Genomic DNA, 21,916 nt, shown 5'->3' on the forward strand with positions numbered 1-21,916 from the left:
AACGTCCCATCTCTGTGACACTGACATCATATTAATTAATGTCTTGGGGAATCCTCCCAAAGAACAATTATCAAAGATTAAAATAAAGATCTAATCTAGTGCAGAACTGGTGTCTCTTACCATTCACATGACTCATGAGGACCTGAAGACAGTTAAACCTAAAATTTACTGAAAGCTCCCTTCTGGTTTTTAAAAGTGCTATACTTAGTCATACTTTTTTTTTCCACTCTGAGTGTTCAATGTACAGTGGTTGTTTTCCTAGTCAGCTTTTATCCATTAATGATCCTTTTTTTGTGTCCTGCTAATGAAAAAGGATTTAAACACATTGGTTTCTTCATTCTACAAATTCATATTCTTCAGGGAAAAAGAAAAAGGGTGTGAGTTAATGCAAACAATAAGCACTCCTGTTGGTCAGCAGCATGACTAGAGATGGGAGGGGGGATTATTTGTCTTGCAGCAGGTGTTTGCTCACCACTGAGGAGCAGCTGGTTGCGGCGGTAGGAAGCTGGGAGCTGACCAACGTCCTCTATCCTGTGGCTCATCACCCGCGACAGGTGCCCAGTGTGGTACAGGCTCCCCACCACGATGCTGTGCAGGTACAGGGGTTCAATGAAGGAGCTGAGCAGAGCGCCTTGCAGCCCAAGGATGTTCCACCTGGAAAAAAAATTCAGGAGCAATAAGACACATGGATGGAGGAATGGCCATATTGGAGCTGCCCTGGGAAAATCAGCAAATGCCAGCACATGGGTTAGAGGGATGTGGGATGAAACTATTCCTGTCCCTGTCCTATGACACAGAAAGCACTGTTGGGTTATTATACACCCATGGGCTGATTACCCCTCCAGGAATATTTGAGATTACTGTAGTGCTATTCACTTAAGGGATGTGTTTCCATCTTGTATTGCTGCAAAAGAAGCTTCTTATCAAAAGATTTTCTTTTGAAAAGCATTTTGTGTTTGATGGATGTTCATTTAGCCTGACACTAGCAGAATTTTATTTTTTTCCTGCATCTATAGTGTTTTACTTGCAATGGTAGAGCTAGAATGAGAGCTTTTGTTATTCCACCTTTATTTGCTGCTTGTCATACATAGGTACCATCTGCATGCCATACATTCAAGCTAACATATGACTTAGGTGGCCAAAATTCCCCCAAAATCTTTGAATGTCTCATAGACTGACATTTCTTTGCACAAATGACCATGAAGATATGAAGACATCCATGAGAATTAAATCTTGGTCCTGAATAGGAAAAAGAAGAGAAGACTTGAGCTTTTAGGAAATTTATTTGTAATTGATAGCTCGATCTTCTCTGAAGTGCTCAGAGAGATACATCTCATCCTGTTGCTTCCTTAAAGGTGCAGCAGAGTGATGGTGGGAACCTTGGGACCTTCCACCTGTTGATGACTGAGACCTCTGTGCTGCTGCTGGTGGAGTAGCTGCCAGAACGGCTCTGCATTTTAATAGCTTATGAATTTTTGCATCAAGCTAGCCACAAATATGACAGCCTCTAAATTCTTCAGGGGACAGCTAATTGGTTAATGAGTGGAAAAATTAAGAAGGGGAAAGAAGTCATGATGCAGTTATCGTCTTGGCAAACCTACTTAGCTCAGATCATCTAAGAAGCTGTTTCCCACAAACGCTAACAGGCTCTCATACACTTGGATAATATTTTTACACAAGTTGAACACTGTCAGTCTGTCTGAGTAGTCTTGAGTTCAGGAGTTCAAACTGAAAATGCTTAGAAAATGGAGTTTGGAGAGTATATTTTGGCTCATTAAAACCCAAAACACTGGCAATATTTGGAGCTTGGTAGCTGCTGAAGAAAAGGCTATGAGGTGTCTGCTATATAAGGCATCATCCATGGGCTGCCACGCTAAATAATGTGTTTAAAGCAGAATTTCCATCAGCAGCAAGCATTATGGTGCTAATTTCTTACATCATTGTTCTTTTCATTAATTAACATTTCTCAACCGTTAGTGCAATTATTGCAGTGCCTCTGTACTGTATGTCTCTTTTCATGATTAATAAGGAGTCATTATATTTCCCTTTCCTGAAGCAGTCAATTAACATGGAATACTTTCCATTAATTACTGAATGTTTAAAACCAGCATGCTGTACCTGGAGAGCAATCTGCTCTAGGAACCTGTGACACCAATTGCTTTTAAAAGTTCTCTTTAAATTTTATTCCAAAAACACAAGCAATTTAGCTGGCTGTATTAATTTGCCTCCGAAGCAGGGCTGTGAATGAGAAACATCTTTTAATCTCATGCAAGAAAAGGCAGCCATCTGGCTGCTGAGGATTTCAGAGTCAGACTCTCCCTGTCTCCCTCTGTAAATGCAGGCCATTAAAGTAATATGTTCATCTACATAAAACTCAAATGAAATATAAAAGGTAATATTTATATACAAACAATTTAGTCCCACAATTTAAACAGTCATTGGTTTTATGAAACATTTACTTTAGTTGATCAGATTTGCATAACTTCATTTGGGGAAAAAAAAAGCGTGGTCATTTCTGCAAATCACATCACTTTTAAAGGAAAGAACTAGCTGCCTCTTTGAATAAATAACTTATCATGATGCAAAATTAATAATGCAAGCTTAAGAAACAGAGCTGAATTCAGCTAACAGTACTATGTCTTCAACCAGCATCTAAGGTAAGCAGAAAATTTACACACATATCTTTGTCCAGATGAAATCTTGTAAGATATCAGTGCTGTTTTCAGCATTTAAGATTTCCTTAAAAAGGCCTTACATATTTGATTGAAGGAGAGAAGAAAAGCAGCTAAACTGAAAACAACATATGTTCAACAATATTGGGATTTCAGCAATATGCACATCACAAGAAATCATCTGAGTTTTATTTACCAAAATAAGGGATTGTGCTCAGGTCATAAATTAGAAGGTAATTTAAATTCATCACAAGGGAATCTGCCTTTTCTTTAGAGATATTTCTCTACCTAATTCTGGACATATTAATGTAAAAAGGGATTTGAATTTCAATGGAATTACACTATTAGAAATCACAATATAAGCACGATCAGGTCACCCACTATGTACTGAAAGTATTCCATAAATATGAATTATTCCTTGCCATACTCCAGTAAGGTGAAGTCCCATTTTTGCACCCTGGGGAATCTGGGCAGAAAGGGAATAAGATCTGCTGAAATCTGTAAGAGTTTCTGGTTTCTGGATGCAATATCTGTCCCTTGAGAGAACCCTGTTTTCCCACTCCAAAAGAAGGCACACGAAGGTGTAGGGGTGATGAAGCTTCTGTATCAGCCATGGTGGGCTTTGACCCCAGGGGATAAGTTTGACTCCAAGACAAATTGGACAGAGCAATCAGATTTAAACAAACAAACAAACAAACAAAACAAGGAAGAAGAAACCTATCAGAGAATACCAGCACCAGAACAAGTCCTGCCTGATGTGTAGAATGTGATGCACAAAGAGACTGTCCCAGAACCAGACAGCATTCTAAAGTATCAAGGACTGAGAAGCCAGGAAAGGCACCAAGAAGGCAATATTTGTTGGGGACCACTTGCTGTGTGTTTTTGAGCTGGTGTCCCCCAGGTGGTGTGAAAAGGGATGAGGGTGATGGCACTGCCACCTGTACAGTGGCTGCTTCTGGCTCAGCACTGGCTTAGCAGCATCTGGTCAGAGCAATGGGAAGAAGCAAAGAAGGAGCTTTGCTTTCCAATCTAGCTCAGGTTTCTCAGAGTGTTTAGGCAGTTGTTTCTCTCTGGAATGCGGTCCTGATCATGCATGTGAATCCCACTAACTCAGCGCAAGTCCCAAGAAAAGAGGGGTTCTGAACTGGCCAAAATCAGACCCTTGCTCTGCTGCTGTTCTTCAGAGCACAGGAAAAACACTTTAATGTTGGGGAAAATTTTCAGTTCCTCATGCTGGTGCTGCTCGGTGGATGAAAAGGGTGCCTTGGAGGGCTGCCAGTGCAGTATTGTGCAGAAACATTAGATTTTACTGACAAATATTTGGGGGAAGGTCTTTTATCCTGTGCATTATTCATCCCTTGACCAACACACATGGCTAATGTACTGACTTGATCCTTTGATATATGAACATCTATGAAATTATTTGTAGGTAGATGGTAGGGAAAGATCCACCTGAGCAACAGTGAAACTATCAATAAGGGCGTTAATTTTGAAGGAGCTATTTCTCTGTAGCCTAATTTAGGTCCATGAAAGTAGCTGTGTTCCCATCTGTAACAAAGAGCTCTCTTCAAATGTGGCTTTTCAAAATACAATTATTATTCAAAGCAATGCAGTGTTACATTTTGGCTTCTCAATATATCAAAGTGACTTTTCTTGCTATGAGGAAATATGCTGGATCATTCTGAATTTTCCTAATTGTACAAGATTTTAAGGGCTGTTTTCAAGGACACGCATCTCTCTAATAACTCATATGCTATGTGCTCTGTAATAACCCTTCCAATAAAGTGAAAATCAACCTACTGCTCCCTTAGTCACAGATCTTATTTAAAAATCCCCAAATCTTCAGCAGGCAGGATAAACAAAACAGAATGTCTCCCCTTTTCACTCAAATATGGGAGCTTTTGTAGCTTTAAATGGAAGGGAAGTATACCCTTCCTTTTGTTCAAACAGCAGATATTACTGCACTGTTTACAAAGACAAAATCCTGCGTCCAGTTTTCAATATAGATAATCCTTAAACAAATATATTTTTGCCTGTTTGTCAATCACAGAAATGCCAGTGACAAGCTGGGAGGCATCCCAGAGCAGGCAGCCTTTCTTTAATGAAATGCTGTGCTCCGCCAGCCCTGGACAAGCAGAGGGCAGGGCGTGACCCCCCTGCAGAGTGCCCTGGTTCCCAGGCTCCTGAGAGCTCAGGACACAGCGAGGTGTGCAGGGAAATGCGTCCCCACATCACAGCCACGCCACAGCCTCCACGTGCTGGAGCATCACCTCAGCACATGAATTGTCCATGGCCTCTCCCTTGGAGCAAGAGAAAAAGGGATGATGAAAACACTGAGGAAGGGGTTTGGAGGCAAACCCACGGGGTTGCAGGGGGCTGCAGCCTTGCTCAGGTCAGTACAAGGCTCCCTGCCCATTGCTGAGATGTGCAGTGACAGCTGGAGTCCCTCTGCTGGTGTTTCTGACATTGATTTGGACATGGTTAGACCTGAAGGCCAACACTTGAACCCCTTTGTAACTGGGGTGTGGAGAAATTCACCTGGTGCATCAAAACATCCCAGGGAACTGCATCCACCTGCCAAGGATGCTCAGAGACTGAAGTGTCTCCTTGGGACCTTTGGAAATCTTGCCCCTTAAAAAGCATTGCTGAGGAATTTCAAATCTTATTTTGATAAGGCTTTTTGTAAAAGACTTTGTTTTTTTATTAAGAGCTTTAAGTCTTATCCACTCAGTGTGTTGTTAACCTCCTGTGCCACAGTTTCTATTACCAATATTTCCAGCTATGCTTCACACAACATAAATTGTTATTCAGGGTGGCATGTGCTCAGAAGGACACCTGTGGTGCTCCTATTTATATGACCATTTAGCTATTATTGGTTTGAAAACTGGAACTAGTGCATTAGTTTTTGATCTGTATTTTAACAGTGGGTGGTTTATACATGTTTTCTGGAACATACCTTGTGGTGAAAGATTGAAATTGAACTCTCAGTCACACAGAAAGGGGTTAAGAGAGAGAATTATAAACCGTGTGCACAAATCATCTCTAATTGAAGATCTAGCTGTGTTAATTGATTTTCATTTGCATTAATATGTAGCCTTTGAAGTAGCTTTTCTTAAGAGTTACCTTGTCAGGCTCAGCCTTCTGTTAACAATGGCTCTGGTCGACAGGCTAACACTAAAATAGATCTAAGAATGCCAATTTCTAACACTGACTTTTAGTCCTGCATTTTTATATGCTACATTTAAATACAGCCTAATGTGCTCAACTCATCCTCTAAAATGCTACTTCAGACTCCCACTGATAAATCCTGAAAAAGTGCCTTAAGGCTACACTACCTTGCAGTACTCTGATTATATTCTCAATAAAGATTTCTTCCTATTCTCTAGGTTGTGGGGCCCAAATAATCCACAAATTTTAGCCACAGGACATGGGTACAGTGCTCATGATGCAGTGCAAAGTTTGGAGGTCCATTGTTTCTGTTTGTGTTGTTTTGTAGGTGAGGTAATTTAGATACTCAAGGTCTTTTTTTTACTTCTGAGCTAAATGTCACTTTTTTGGTGAAGTTTGAGAAAGTAGATGACCATTAACCTGGCGGCAAGAAAATGCACAGTCTTTTAAAGGTGACCTTTTGAGAAGTGGTACTAAGAAAACAATTTTAAGGCCAGAGCTTATAAACCAAACACTGAATTCTGGCTTTTATGTGCTGTTTAAAGACAGTGTTTATGAGGACTGCTCCCTGCAAATCCTGCACAATGCAAAGTACATTCCTCAGCCTGGATCCTGCAAGGGGACTCCAAAAGAGGACAAGTGCCACTGCTCATCCATTTATGAATAAGTTTATACAATCTTTGTGTGTTTAGATGCAAAATTGCTGCACAGAAGGCTGGCATCTCTCCAAATAACTACATAAACTCAACATCTAGTGAGCCATAATGTGCTCCGCCCTGGCCAGAGTGTGAGGTGTCCAGTCCCCTGGCCAAGGTCTGTCAAGGAAGAGAGTTTGGGGAAGAGTAGTGCAATGCAGAACTCTCTCCTGAGACACCCAGGTAAGAACTGATTTTTGGTATGAACCCTAGCGTTGAATGCTTGCACCAAGAACCTAAAATGGCCTGGGCACATCAAGGTGAGGTGGTGACCCCGGATCTGGGAACACCGGCTCATGCCACGGGTCTGCTGAGCTCTGGGGAGCTGTGGTGCTCTCCTCCCTGAGCTCCCAGCTCCTCTGCCATGCTCTTCCAAACCCTGCCATGCTCTGCCAAACCAAACTACTGCCCATGCTCTGCCAAACCAAACCATGCCATGCTCTGCCAAACCAAACCATGCCATGCTCTGACAAACCACTGCCATGTTCTGCCAAACCACACCACTGCCATGCTCTGCCAAACCAAACCCCTGCCATGTTCTGCCAAACCACTGCCATGTTCTGCCAAACCATGCCATGTTCTGCCAAACCACTGCCATGCTCTGCCAAACCACTGCCATGTTCTGCCAAACCATGCCATGCTCTGCCAAACCAAACCACTGCCATGCTCTGCCAAATCATGCCATGCTCTGCCAAACCAAACCACTGCCATGCTCTGCCAAACCAAACCTCTGCCATGTTCTGCCAAACCTCTGCCCTGCTCTGCCAACCACTGGCAATGGCAAGCACCAAACCTCTCTGTGCAGCTGCACAGGGCAGAGCACCCTGCTATTTTAGAAGGGCTGGCACTGGGGGGAATGATTTCTCTGGTTTTCTGCATGGAAGAGGAAGGAACCCAGGTGCTGGTGATGAGAGAAATGAACTTGACGAGCTCAGAGCATGGAACAGGAAACTTTATACAGAAAGGAGGTGTGTGTACTGCTAAATCTGAGTTATGGTGAGCCTAGAGGATGAGCCATGGTGGAAGAGACTGGCCTGAAGCTCAGACAGTGTTTCCATGAGTGAGACGACAAAGTGTGTCAAAGGGAAGGTGGTTCTCTTTGTGACAGACTGAATTTCTCTTATAAGTCTGTCCAGAGGGGTGATGGAATAAAGAGAGGTGCATAAATCTTTGCTATTTTGCCCAGACTTTCATATTTCTTCTGCTGTAGGAATAAGAAGTAGAGACATTTGGAAATGCTGATTTTATATATGCAACCATGTGGGCTGTTACCTGCAAATCTGGCACAGACATGCACACTGTGTGCGGTGGGGAGCCAGCAGGGAGGAGATGCTCTGTGCTGGGCTGGCTTTGTGCACCTGGAGAGCATGTCACTGACGGGACACAGAGAGCCAGTGTCCCTCAGGGACACCAAAGGGGTGCTGCTAATCAGCTGAGGGTCAGACACAGAATGTATGGCTGAGTCTCCCTAAGGTGTGGTTACTGTGTTTAGAGCCTCAAGGAAGAGCTGAGGTCTAGGGAAATCCTTGTTTCTTTCCCTAAAATGTGTGTGTTTGTGTGTGTGTGCATGCCTGTGTGTGCATATGTGTGCATACAACAATTTTCCTTCAAACATTTGTCTGCTCCCAAACAGCCACTGCAGAGACTTCCATTAGCAGCAGCATTAACCTTGCACTGACCTTGTAATAAGCAAGGTATGAGCTAGTCCTGCGTCCAGCCTTAGTGTGAGACAGGGAGATGAAAAGAGGTTTAATTTGGCCCATTGTATGAATTTTGCTGTCACAAAAAGCTGAAATTCTCTCAGGGCTGCAATGTCTCTGTCGACATAAAGGTTTTAATATAGGTTATGATTAGCATCAAGAAAACATTAAATGACATAATTTTTTCCCAAAACAGATTATTATTTTCGAAATTATTTTTCCCATGTTATTGCTGCTTTTTGGTAAATGTATAAAATGTACATTAGAGAGGAGAATGAAGGTCAAAAGGTGTCAGTGTAATTAATGAACTGTGGGCTAAAAAATGTGGTTTAATCCTAAATCCTATGGCACTGAGAGCCTGAAGTGACTCCAGCTGCACTGTGAGGCTCACAGGAGTTGTGTGTGTAAAAGCTGACACTCTCTTAGGGTGGTTTATTTGGGGACTCACAGACCCTGAACTTTAAATTTACACATATAAATGCATAGGTTTTAAAGCCAGAAGGAATAACCAAGATCTAGGCTGACCTTCTTTATATCCAAGTTGCAGAATTTCACCTCACAGTTCCCTGCCTGAGCCAAATAAAATGACTATTCATACCATAGAGCTTGTGCTTTAATTCAGTGAGGGAGCAGGTATGATACCAGGGTGTTTATCCTGAGATCTCAACAAAACCACAGAGCCCAAATAATGCATACCAAGCATCAAATTCTCTCAAACTTGTGGTGATAGTAATAAAAATGGCTAAATGTCTTTGAATAACAAATAAATCTGATTAAACTACTCTTTGCTTATAGCTTTCCTGTGAGCAAGAAAGAACATAAATCGTTAGATACATGATTTATAGAATATTATTCGCTTTTCTCAGTAACTCTGTGCATTCTTGGGTCTTTGATATTCTGATAGCAATGCCCTTTGCAAATAATGCAAAATGATGTATATTTTAGCAGCTACTGGCTAGATTCTCAAGAGGAAACATTCTCTAATAGCACAGTGCTCCTGAGGGACTTTTACAAGCAATAAAATCCAAAGCATACAGGCGAGATTTTTTTTGTCAGATCTTGCTTATACAAACACGAATTTCAGCTTCAGAGATCTCTTTTCTTCTCACGGCAAGACAAGCTCAGATAACGTGGAATCAGATTTCTGCATCCTGCAGACATTTAAAGAGTCAGCTGCCTATGTGGTAGGGCAAACATTTGCAGTTTGGAATGATGTATGGGCACCACCCACTGATCTCTCCAGTGGGGCAGGGGTAGGAAAGGCCCTCATAGAGAAATCTGCTTTTCCACTGAACTCCCTTTCCTGCCTCTGCTCTCTGAGACCAGAGGAGAAGGCAGAAGACAGTCCTACAAGTACTGAAACAAAGGACAGGTGAAGAAACCTTTGATTTCTCCCCCTGACACATGAGGATAATAATTATAAAAAATTATTGTAGGTGGCATTTAATTTGGTAAACTGAAGTATGGGCTGATGTATAACGCAGATTTTCTCAGCCTCTTTTTTAACTGCAACATATGCTGTTGAAAGCACAAATGGTTGCTGCTTTTTTTTAACATATAAAAATCCCAAGCTCATTTGAATTACATTGAAAATAAATAATAAAAGTAAAATAATAAAAAGTGCAGTTTTTCTTACAATATTGAAATAATACTGTAAATTATGAGAGCTGCAAATTTTTTTTTATCTTGGAAAAACTTTGTGGCAGATTCTTCTTTCCTTCAAAGACTTCAGTGCTGTTTAGATGTGTGTCAACAATGAAAGGATTCACTCGATGCTCAGCAGATGTGCTTGGAGAAAACCCAACTCCTGAGACTGCATTACTGTCAACATCCCCATCAACAGGAAATGTAATAGAATGTGCAAAGTTGATATTTAATTCACTGGCTAATTAAAAGCCACAGAGAGTGCAACACTTCTATCCTTGAACTTAAAATTGTTCAGTTTTTTGAGTCCATATGAGTCTGAATATGGAAAACCCAACTGCATCTACACACAGTGGAGGAGATCCACTGAATACAGTTTGGATTTTCTGTTATCTCCTTGTGAGTAAATGAAAACATTACAGCAGAGGTTGCACTTTATCCTTCATGAAAGAACAACAGTTGTGACGACTACTCTTACCAGAGGGTGGATTTTGTGAGTGTGGTAGAATTTCCATTTCCTGGTTCACTTCTACATTTTCGTGACAAAATGGCAAGCTTTGCTAATTAGACTAATTTAGCTTTGGTAGGTCATCCAGTTAAAGCTAAAAGCAGAATTTATGCATTTGGATTAAACAAAATTTCTATGTTTTTTTGGGAAAGATTATGGCTATGTTGGCCTTTAATAACTGGGCCAAATTTTTGACTGATGTAATTTAACTGAGTTCTTAGGCAGGATAGTCTAGCAGAGAATTTGATCACAGCATATATAGGTTTTATAGCTGCAATGTGATTTGTTTTATATGTAGAACTGTATCTATATATAATGTACATTATATATACATATGTATAAATTATGAAGATAAATATACATAGATGTATAGATACGTACTAATAATGCAATAACTGCGCAGCCAAGCACACACATTTTGATTTTAGATTGTGTTACCCATCATTTGCTATTAGTTAACACCCTAAACTGAGAATGGCGAATGTGTTTGCATTTTATTTGTCACCAGGGAATAATTATGAAATATTTATTACATGGAAATTACTCTACATAAATATACGTTGCATAGCAGAAATGCACAGAGGGGGCTGTGACATGAGAACTCTTCAATGACATTCAAAATAGTAGAAATATCCCTGGTGGCTTTTAGGGCTTTTTATTCAATTTGGTGCAGATGAGCTAAGTTTATCTGTAAGAAAGTTGGTTTGCAAGTTTTGGGGTAAATGATCCAAGAACAGCAAAGTGGATGTATTTTATTTGCACAGTGAAATTCTATTGGCAAAAAACCCTGCAAAGGCAGTTTATTTTTTTGTCACACTGTAATAAGCATCTAATGACCCACAAAGAATTTGGGAACTTGTCCTATTTACATTCCCTCCTATTTAAATGTTCTGCTTTTGCATACAAAGGAGAGCTTTGTTCCTACAGGGCTGGTCAGCACCTGCTGGCTGCTTCCCACTGGGCACCATAATCCTCTGTGGCACTGAGCTTCCACATCAAAGACTTTTTCCCTGTGTGTCCATCACGTACCTGGCGATTTTGTCAGTGCAGGACATGGTGATGAGCTGCTCCCCCAGCAGGACCCCGTCCCACGTCTGCGCCGCATTGTGGCACCGCACGGGAATGGTCCCTTCGCCAGACTCGATCTTCGTCCGCAGGTGCCCGCGGTATTTCCTCACTATGTGCTTGCTGCTGTTCACTGGGCAAAACAAACACAAGAATGGCAGGAACTGAGTGTTTTTTGAAAGGATCTGAGAGGCTGTGTTGGTGCCATAGCTTGCATTTACAAAACCACCTTTGAAGGTCCTTTAAAAATCGGATGCAAAATTAGGTGAGATAACAGCCCAAGAAAGCAGCACAGCGCAGAAAGGAAGGAGCTTCTAGCATGCTTTTCTTTTTGCATCCATCACAGCTTACACAAAGCACACACTGAGCTCATGCTCCCCTTCTACTTCCCTTATATATTTAAAAAGAAGAGAGGTTCTTTGTCTTTTTAAGAACCTGTACAATTTCTCGTTTTACAATTGAGTTGTAATGGAAGAATATTTGAAAAATCTTTGTTCAGTAAGTATCATCAAAGACTCAGATGCATGATGCAGACCAGTCCAATACTTTACTGTGATATTCAGTGACATTTCCTGAATAATTTCAGAAGTGAGGTTTTGATTTGCTACCATAAAATTTCACTGAAAAATTCTGAAAAGCTAAAGGTTTATACTCTGGATCAAAGGCAAATCAAAATTTGCTAGTTTTTCATTACTGGCTGAAATTCCTACAGTCTCCCCGAAGTGAGGTACTTTCCTGCCTTGTGTTGTACCAGGATCTTTTATCACTTCTGTAATATTACATATTTGAGTGCAAGGCAGAGGCCCCTGGGGTAGCACAGGGCAAGCAGCTAAGTCGCTTGTCCTGGACCATGATGAACTGAGTCCTGCAGATATGCAGTAAATACAGGAGATAATGACATTTCGAAAGAACTTCACCTTCATTATTATGAAAAGAGGAAAACTGAAGTTCATTATCAAAATCACTCTTACACTGCTACATTACCCCTGGGTATTTTGGCTGTAAAAGGACAAGAAGTACCAGCAAGGAAATCCTCAGGGTCTGCTCACTGCCTCACCCTCAGAGGGTTTCACTGGGGGTAACCCTCTCCCTGAAGCAGACCTTCCACAGTTTCCCTCTAGCCCTAAGGAAAATAATGGATGGCAGTACATGGTGGCCTCTGCATTTAAGGAAAAAGGAGTGCTGCATTTACAGACATGAAGCTTTTGCCCACATTACCAACTGTCCTGCATTTTTTCCATGCCAGCTCCTCATCTGGACCAGAAGGCTTCTACTTATGAAGGTGATGCTCCTCAGTGCTCAGTGGGCTGTGGGGCTGAGTGTTTCTGCCACTGAGTGACACCAGTGCACCAGAGGCTGTGGGGCTTGTGGCACCTCTGGCTGTGAGGAGCTGCCTCTGTGCACAGTCCCCAGTGCTGGTGGCAGCAATGGATTGAGTGGCTGCTGCCACTGGGTGGTTTGCAAAAAGGGAGTGGAATAATAAATTGCTTCAGCCTATTGGGATTAGCAGAGGCAGCAAACACATGTAGAGCAGCAAAGTCAGCTGTGACCTCCCAGCAGGCAGGACCCTCAGCAATCATTGCCTCTTCTCTTCATTCCTGGTTTTTCAGAATTTAAGATGGGTGCATGTGTGTCAGCAGCAGGCTGGGACAGGTATCAAATGGATTGCTTGGCCATGACCAAAACTAGTTTCCACCCAAACTCAATCTCCATCATATACAAAATATTGTTGCAAATACTATTACAGTAACGCTGCTACAGCATCTGAGTTTGAGGAAGAGTGGCTGTTGCACTGCCATCCCCATCAGCAGTCACCTCATCCCAGCAGCAGGGGATGGGGAGGGTCCTTGTGCCCAATTGTCAGCACCTCACAAATTAAGACACTGCAGTAATCACCTGACTTGGACTATTGTGGCTTTTCAAACTTGAGTTGTGGGAGAAACTGGGAACAGTCAATAGAGAAATAAAAAGGAATTAATAAGCAAAAACGTGGAAGTCCCAGAAATGTCTCAGATCCCTCTGTTCTCAAATTTTCTGGTTGTCCCAACACTGTCAGGAAAGGATTTCCATGACCACATGTGCTGATCCCTTGCACATCTCTCTTGTCTGGGATGCTAAGTGCAGTGTCATTCAGAGGACGCTCTTTGGACTGTGTTAGCCATCTGGGAACTGGCCCATATTTTTCCTAGGACTCTGTGAGGAAACATTTTTAAAAACATGAAACACTGGTGAGCAGCATTTTTCATAATTAAACATCAGAGTCGTAGGAAAGACACCATGACATTTGGACAACAAAAGTAGAAAGTGATCACTTCTACTTAGCAAACAGATCTAGCTGAACAACAGTGAGAAATATCTGCTAAAACCACTTTGCCTTTGTCTGCACATACTGAGAACTGATGGCACAGCAGAGCAAGATCTCTGCCAAGGAAGCAGTGAAGAATGACTCAAGAGGCTATTGCTGTTTCAGCTGGTGGAAAGAGTAACTTTAAGCAAACCAGTTCTCTTTTCCTAAGCTTTCCCACAAGTGTAATGAAGATAATGATGCTTCCTCCTTATGCAAATTCATTTAAACGTACTGCTTAACAACTGTTTATGAAAAACAGATGCTATCCTTCCAGGAAAGATTTGCCACAGGAGTCCACCTACTGGAAATCCCTCAAGACAAAGTGTTTTTTACTGTTTCTTTCTCCAATTTTTAAGAAAAATATTTTTTCTTGTTACATTTATATCCCATCTCTGTAGATTCTCCTCTCTTTCTCAGCTCCTGCTCTGAGCCTCCCCTGTGGGTGCCTTGATCTCCTAGATTACTCTCTTATTCAAGCAATTCAGTGTGTTGATACACCTCCATTTCCCATACATGCAAAGACACATGTAACTGCCAGGGAATTTTAGTGACTGCAGGATAAGATGAGCAGCCCATCATTTGTGTGGCTTTGATTTCAGTACATAAATGTTACCTCAGTGAGGGGCAAAGCCTCCCACAATATGCTGACAGAGATAAGGAGTGAGCTCAGGGGAAAAAAGAGCAGCAGGATTTCAAACAGCTGTTGAGCAGCTGAGGAATTTAAAACATAGGACAAAAATTTTTGGGGAGAGGGATAGGAAAGACTTCTGTGAGTTGGGGGGGGGTCTGTTTATTTAATTTGTCATTTTCCTATCTGATCTTCCCAGGGCTGCAGGAAGTACAAAGGCCAAAGAACTCTACAGCTGGTTGTTCTCACAGCATCTCAACCCTGGACTGCAAGTGCCAGAAACTGAACAACAAAGTTTCTAAGAAGCACTTGAGGTGTGCAAGTGCACTGATAGTCTCAGTTTCTGAGCGCTCATATTGGCTCAGCCATGTGTCCAGCTCTGCTCCCTGTCCCTGCGCCCTGCCCAGGCTGCAGCAAGCAGCCGGCGCTGGCTGATAGGATTCAGGATTTGTGGCCAGGGTACACTCACCCCAGGACACACTCCCACTGCTCTGATAAGGGGTTTTAGCTGCTCAACTGCTATTAAATTCAATGAATAGGGTGTGACTCAAACCTCGAGCTGTGCTGCCTGTCTCAGGCTGCTCACATTGCTGGGGTGGTTGGAACACATGCTCCAAAGGTTCATCTGTGGCATTTATATAAAATACTAATAACCCAAAGCTCTGAATGCTTTCAGATTGCCAATGGTTAAATAAATCAAAATCTGCAACTGGAACACACTGAGTTCTTTTTCAGCATGTCATTAAGCAGCACAGGAAGATATAACCAAAGGAAGAGATGAGGATCTGTGAGTTTTGCACTGAAGCTGCAGACAGACTCCAGCTCTAAGCTGCTTGTTAGCAGTAAAATCATGGTCCACTTGCTGGCACAGCCTGCTATGGATCATTTTAATGCAGTCACAGAAATATATTTATTCATGCATCTTAAAGTCACCAACTACAGCCTACTGCTGTTCTGCTGTTAAGTATGATCAAAACATCAGTAACTATAAGCATTTCTGATCTTCCCTGTGCTGGTTCTCCAACTGCTTAATCTCAGCTAATTGCAGGGGAGAAGGCGTCTGTGGATGCCACTTCAACCAGAACAAAATGTCAATTCAAACCAGAATTGGAAAGGACAAATTAAAAAATCATTTGGAGTGGATTTATGATGTGTGCTCCACTCAGATGTGGAAATTACTCCTGAGAGTTCCTAAGATAAAAAGGTCCTGGATTAATTATTGGATTAGAAATGTACACAGACAGGTGCCTTGTATTTAAAATCAGTGAAACCCTCTGATTTCAAGCCTAAGCCCTTATTTCCATATTTGCTCCAGGACCAGTTCTAGCTCATATAGTAATGAAAAAAGCCAGTCCATATTTATTATTTAGTGAAAGAGTGAAGAGGAAATGGACGGTGATTAAACAGAATCACACGAGTAAGGATCTATCTGAAATTTTGCATGACTGCCTCAGAGGTTCATTTTCTGTTTTCCTGCTTCACTGGAGGCTGCTCTCTCTTCAGAAAAGAAATAGAAGAGCCTGTCTTGCATTTTTTTCAGTGCTGCACTCTTCCCTCCTCAGCATGGTTTATAAAGCTTCCTTAGAGCAGTGGGAGACAAAGGGGTGGAAAGAAGAGTGTTAACATTTGACTGCCTTTGTATTTTGATGGTTATTAGAGATGCACTTTCCTCAACCAGATCCTGACTCAATGTACAACATTACTATTTCTGAAAGTGAGAATCACAGTGCAGTGAACACTTTGGCTGTGTCTGCTCTGCTGGGCAGAGTGGCTGGTCAGATAAATCCCTGCTGCACTGGGCTTTGGTGACCTGCACAGAGCCAGGCTGGAATGCCATGGGCCAGCTTTGGAAAACAAGAAACTTTAGGACTATTCTGAAATAAGTCTAAATTTGTGAAAAGAATGGTCTACAGAGCTGCCCTACAGTGACTTCAGGGATGTGTCCTTCCCAGAAGGGAACACAAGACCCTGTCCTGTACAGGTTAAAAGCATCTTGAGATGAATCTAAAAGTTGAGATATGACTTTTAAATATAGACCATGAAGGATATTGCATATGAAGCCAGTCCTAGGAGAGATTTGCTTGCTCCCAGAGCCTGATGACACCCACCACCTTGTAGCAGATTTCAGTTCAGATCTATGGTGTGGACAGTATAATTAAGCCCTATACAAATAAAAATATGAATATGTAATTTATATGGTAATGTTACAAACCTGTGAGACCTGCAGTTTTTGAAATTAACTTTGGAGATTGAACTTCTTTACCTTTTCCTTTCTCCCTCTCTTTTTCTTGGCTGAAATACTGTCTTTGGACTGTAGTCCCTAACCTGACAGAATCCATGATCTGATAAATGATGTTCCTTTTGGCATATTATTCTTTCTTCTTTTCACTAACCTTCAAATAACAATTTTCACTCTTTCTACTTCTTCCACAATTTTTCATCTGCCAATTATTTCTAGTGATGTACTGACAAGATGTGATAGCAAAGTCAGTTTGCCTATCCATAGATTATCAACATGTGGCATTTAATCCAGAAGAAGCAGTGAAGAGGAAACGTGACGTTTGAATCCTCAAGAACAGGAAGGAAATGACTGAATTATTTTTCTTTATCAGCTTTAAGTAGCTATTAATTTATTATTTTTTGATTGAATTGTAATGTTAGAGACAGTAACTGTAGGAAGAGTATAAGAATTGTTTTCCAGCATATTAAAGTTTATCAGTGAATGTTTTAATGAATACTTTTCATTTTGGTCCACCAAAATGCCTCCATATATGATTACTGAGGGGAAAAATTTCATCTGTTCAGATAACATAACTCTTTTACAATGAGTTTTTATTATTTTTGTACGTTAATATGAAATTTATTCAAAGCTCATCCTAGGGAGAGGTGCCAAAATATCTTCATTGAACCTATGCTAGAGCAGAGTATGACACTCTAACACATGAAATCCATTTTACCATCAGACTAACTTCTAAGTAAGCCTGGACTCTCAGCAGGCTTTAATACCCTGAGAGAAAAAAAAAAATCTGAGAGAAATAGCTCAAAGCCTACAAACAAGTTTTCTCTAATGTATGTCTTCGAGGAATGCCTGGGATCAAAATGTGAGTAACTAGTAAAAATTCACTTTAAAACAATTTGCTGGCAGCAAAGTCATGCACAGCTTCCTCTGAGAGTTATAAATGACTGTTCCAGGCAAGGAGGAATGAGCAGCACTGGGTCAGGTGTCAGGGAAATTCTTTGTGCCACCTACAAACCCAGGCTGTGGGCTCCAGCCTGTTCTGGAGTAGGAAAGCATTAGCATGTTGAAGCCAAAAGTACAAGATTTATCAGAGGGATTAAGATTCTGTGCATGTGGCAATCAAGGAAAATACAACTCAAACACTTCAAGATTATTATTTTTAATTACTAATTGCTCCTCTTGTCTAAAATCAGACATGTCCCGCCGCGGCTTTGAAAGCGCAGCTGCTCCCACAGAGCAAAGTCTCGAGATCTGGCAAAGGGCTGGGAACCCTCTGAGGAGAGAGGAGAGAGGGATCTGTGAACTCTCTAAGGAGGAGTTCTGCCTCTGAGGCCTCCACCAGGCAGAGAGGGCACCTAGCTGGTCTGCAGCAAGGCACAGCTCAGCTTTGGCAGTGGCAGAGACGCTGCTTGTGCCCAGCTCAGCAGCTGATCAAAGCCAGTGCAGAGTGAGATCAGGGGGAAGCAGCTATTCACCCTTGTCCTAAGCTGTGCATCATTGGATCTTTCACTTTTTTGTTAATGAGAAATGTTTTCTCTTAAGGCTAGGCTTTATCTTTTAAATATACTTTATGTGAAAAATATATCAACATCACTAGAATTGCCTATTTGGTGACAATTCTCTCTCCTGCCATGTTTTAATCAAGAAGTTTACACAAACATAAAGAGAATGTGTTATTCATCATAACCCTCTTTCTTTTATCAACAAAACATGCTGTTATTCATATGGCTCTGGGATTCTGTTGCAGTTTGGAAATTGAAATCTTCAAGGATGATTTAAGGAAAATGTTGTGGGAGAAGTCAGCAAAACATGTAAACAGAAAATGAACCCCATGAGACAGAAACAAGAGCAATCTGTCAATATGATGACAGATTTTCAACCACACTGTGGTTGGTATAATTCTAGAGAGGCTGTGATTCCTGATGCACCACCAGATATGTTCTAATTCAGCTTCTGGAGCTCTGGAGTCTTATCTGGAGCCTGGTCTTTGGATGAAGAAATTAATTCTTGATCACCAGAAAGTGGTTCCTGTCAGCCTTAAAAATCTGTGGATTAAAGTTGCTAAATTACTCTGAATAATTTTACAGTAGTGCACAGAACATACAATGTTTTCCATTTTAGTATTCTTCTCTCAGCACTAACTAACCTTTCTCAGAGCTGTGATTGCTGGATCCCTTTTATTCCAATTTTACAGGTACAAAAATAGAAATTACCAGAGTGAGGTGATTTGCCCCAGTCTGGCTAGAGAAGGCAGCTTGCAGGATCATGGTAAGAATTTAATTGTTTGCTACTCACACAGAACTCTTCAGATTTCTCTCCTGACTCTAAGAAACTCCCACAAGTCTGAGGACTTCCAGAAGTCCCACAAAGATCTTAACTGGACCTGGAGCTGTCGCATAAGCTTTCTAAAACTCAGCTTATGAGTTTTATCTGTAATTCCCACTCAGTGGAAGGGCAAATTAGACTAAATTAGACCTGAGTGGGTGGACTTTTCACCCACAGAGATTTTTCCCGACTATGGTTTGATATTTTCCACTCAAAAATCTGTGCCTCACTTAGGTGCCTATCTGTGGTTGGCTATGGGATGTTGGGGCGGAATGGGGGGATGTCCAGGAGTATGTGTTATCTTTTTCCTGCTGCAGAGGGCTTTGGAGATACCACCATTCCTTGGGCTGGACAAATCCAGGGGCAAGGAGCTTTTCTTGGTGGAATTTTCTACTGCTGTTCTGAAAACTTCTCAGGCATGGTCTTTTGCTGATTAATGTAGCCTTTTTATCACATCTGAACATTGCATCCAAATGCAGTGTTTTACTAAGCAGCAAAAGCCATAACAAAGCAGAATCAATAAATACAGTGCAATGCCCTGTGGCTATTCCAGCATTCTGTTAAAATTAGAATCTGATTATAGCTGGAAACCTGTTTTCCTGAATCTTAACAAACACATTTTGCTTTACATGAAAGCTTTTCAAAGCTGTGGCCAATGCTGGCTCTGAGCAATCCACAGTTTTCAGCCTATTCTGTCTCTTTTCCTGGATAGACACACACTGCACTGACACATACTTCTAAAAATCTTATTTTCTACTTTAAACTCCCCCTGAAACAACAAAACTCAAATAAGCAAAAGCAGCCAAGAATATCACAAGGAGAAGGAATTGGGACATTTTCAATGCATTGTCAAAGGCAGAGTTTTCTCATGATCTGTCAGTTCTGACAAAGTTTTAAAACAGAGAGTTAAAAAAGGGAGCTGTCTAGCTCAGCTGAGAGGGAATTCACTGATGCAGGAGTTGAGAGACACAGATTCAAGTTTTTATTTGATTCTAAGTGGCCTTGAATGAAAAAGTCTACCCTGAACTGGGCATGGGAGGAAATGGAATAGGGTTTTCCTACCCCTTGCTACTCATGAACAGAAGATACAAAAAATATAAGATGTGATCCCAGTTTCACACAATTATTTTCTTTTAAGTTTTGCCTGAAAGGTTTTGAGGTTTTTTTTTCCAGCCAGCCAGTTCTTTGAGACCTAAAATCTGTCCAAGAAGTGAAACTGTTATTCACCAGTCAGCTTTAGCAAAACTCCACTAAGAACCTAACTACCCAGCCTGGTAGAGATTAATAATGGAATATAAAGGAACAGCAAACTTGTACATGTTGATTAACTTGTACAGCTTGATTAATTGTACTGAAAGCTTCAGGACTTCAGTGTAGTGAAATGAAAGCCTCTTTCCAAAGTGCATCCTTAGCTCCAGTATGAAAATACCAACAATAAAACCATGAGTGCTTTCACAGCTCTCCTAAGCCTGGACACCACTGGTTTCTCTGGCAGGTTTAGGGGCTGGAACTGACCTTTGGGATTGGCAAAAGGTTTAGCATGACAGGTCATGTATCAGACCTCTCCTTTGGGTTACCAAAGTGATGGGATTTCCAGAACATGTGACTAATGTATTTGCAGCCCCTCTGGCACTGCTAGTCTGTCTCAGCAATGGGCTCATCTGAGCATGAAGATCCAGCTGCTGCTGCTGCAGCTTCTTCCTCAGGTGGCTTCAGGAGGAGGGCTCAGGGTTCACAGCAAAGGGCTTGGGCCAGCCCCTGTCTCCATTCTGGTACCTCTGACAGGAGTCTTTCCCCTCTTTTCCATTTTTTTCCTCCTCTGCAGCCTTGGATGAGCAGAGAGTGAGTAGGAGAAGCTGTGGGAGGAAAAGCTTCTAGCAGCCCTGGAGATGGCTCCAGCCAGTGCCTGCAGGTCCTGTGTGGGTGCTGAGCATTGGAAGAAGCAGAGGGGCTTCACTCATCCTGAGAGTTTCCCCACTCTCACAGGCTTTGTGTCGCTGTCTCTCGCCCACTTCCCCATCACAGCTGAATATCACAGACCCACTCTCCTTCAAACTTTCCTATCCTGTCCCAGGATCCCACTGATTCCTCTCAGACACACTTTCTTCTCCTGAAATCCCTTTGACCACCTTCCCCAGAAGAAAAAAGCTCCCCCACAGTGCCAGCATGGATTTATTTTAGATGCTGGAAAGAAATCTTAGCACTGTCTACACACAGCATCACTTCACACCTGAAAAGCCCTGAGCTAAATCAGCCCTGCGGGACTTGTGGGGACACAGGACCACCCCAGCTGGGCTGGGTGGGCTCTGCTGTCATCCTGCCCATCCTGCCCAGGAGCACACTCCACCTCTGCTCCAGCCATGGGTGAGGTGTGTCAGTGAAGGAGAGAATTAACCAGAGGGAACTGTCCTGTGGCCATGCTGTCCCTGCCAAGCTGACTTGAGTGAAAGCCGTCACACTGAAACAGCATCTCAGCAGCCTGGGAAGATCAAGTTAGAAAACAGGGCAATTACATACAAACCTAGTGCCTGCTAATAGTCCTGAGTAGGGACGTGAGCTCCTTGGCAGCCCAGCCTCCAGTCAGCTGTAGAAATTTGCTGCATTTCCTCTGTTTACTTTGGTAAACTGAGGCTGGGTCAGTGGCACAAGCAGGAGGGGCCATTGCTTCCATGGAATGTGACCTCAAAGGAGACTGACAAAGGATGCTGTGCTCACACCTGAACCCAAACCTTTTGGATAAGACCCAATCCAGTCTTAAAGAAGGGAAAGGATAATTTCCTTCCACCTTCCTGAATGCTAATTCCCTAGCCTGTAAAGTAATGCAAGAGCCTCTTGCTGTATCTGCAATTTCTGCAGCATCCTTTATATGATAAAGCAATCTGAGCTGACCACAGTAATTCCTCCAGTGCTGGGATTATTTCTCCT

At 42.0% G+C, this 21,916-nt stretch overlaps 1 protein-coding gene across 2 annotated transcripts in view; it reads right to left on the bottom strand.

Moving 5' to 3' along the window:
* ADARB2 (adenosine deaminase RNA specific B2 (inactive)) overlaps nucleotides 1-21,916 on the bottom strand; it is a 306,015-nt gene that overhangs the window by 10,051 nt on the left and 274,048 nt on the right. For both annotated transcript variants that reach the window (XM_074555648.1, XM_074555715.1), the window contains 2 exons: nucleotides 11,417-11,585; nucleotides 473-654 (listed from right to left, as the gene is read on the bottom strand). In XM_074555648.1, the coding sequence (XP_074411749.1) occupies nucleotides 473-654; nucleotides 11,417-11,585 (351 nt within the window). The remainder of the gene's footprint in view (nucleotides 1-472; nucleotides 655-11,416; nucleotides 11,586-21,916) is intronic.

The sequence above is a fragment of the Zonotrichia albicollis genome, chromosome 1, assembly GCF_047830755.1.
Source record: "Zonotrichia albicollis isolate bZonAlb1 chromosome 1, bZonAlb1.hap1, whole genome shotgun sequence".
In the NCBI taxonomy this organism is placed as follows: domain Eukaryota; kingdom Metazoa; phylum Chordata; class Aves; order Passeriformes; family Passerellidae; genus Zonotrichia; species Zonotrichia albicollis.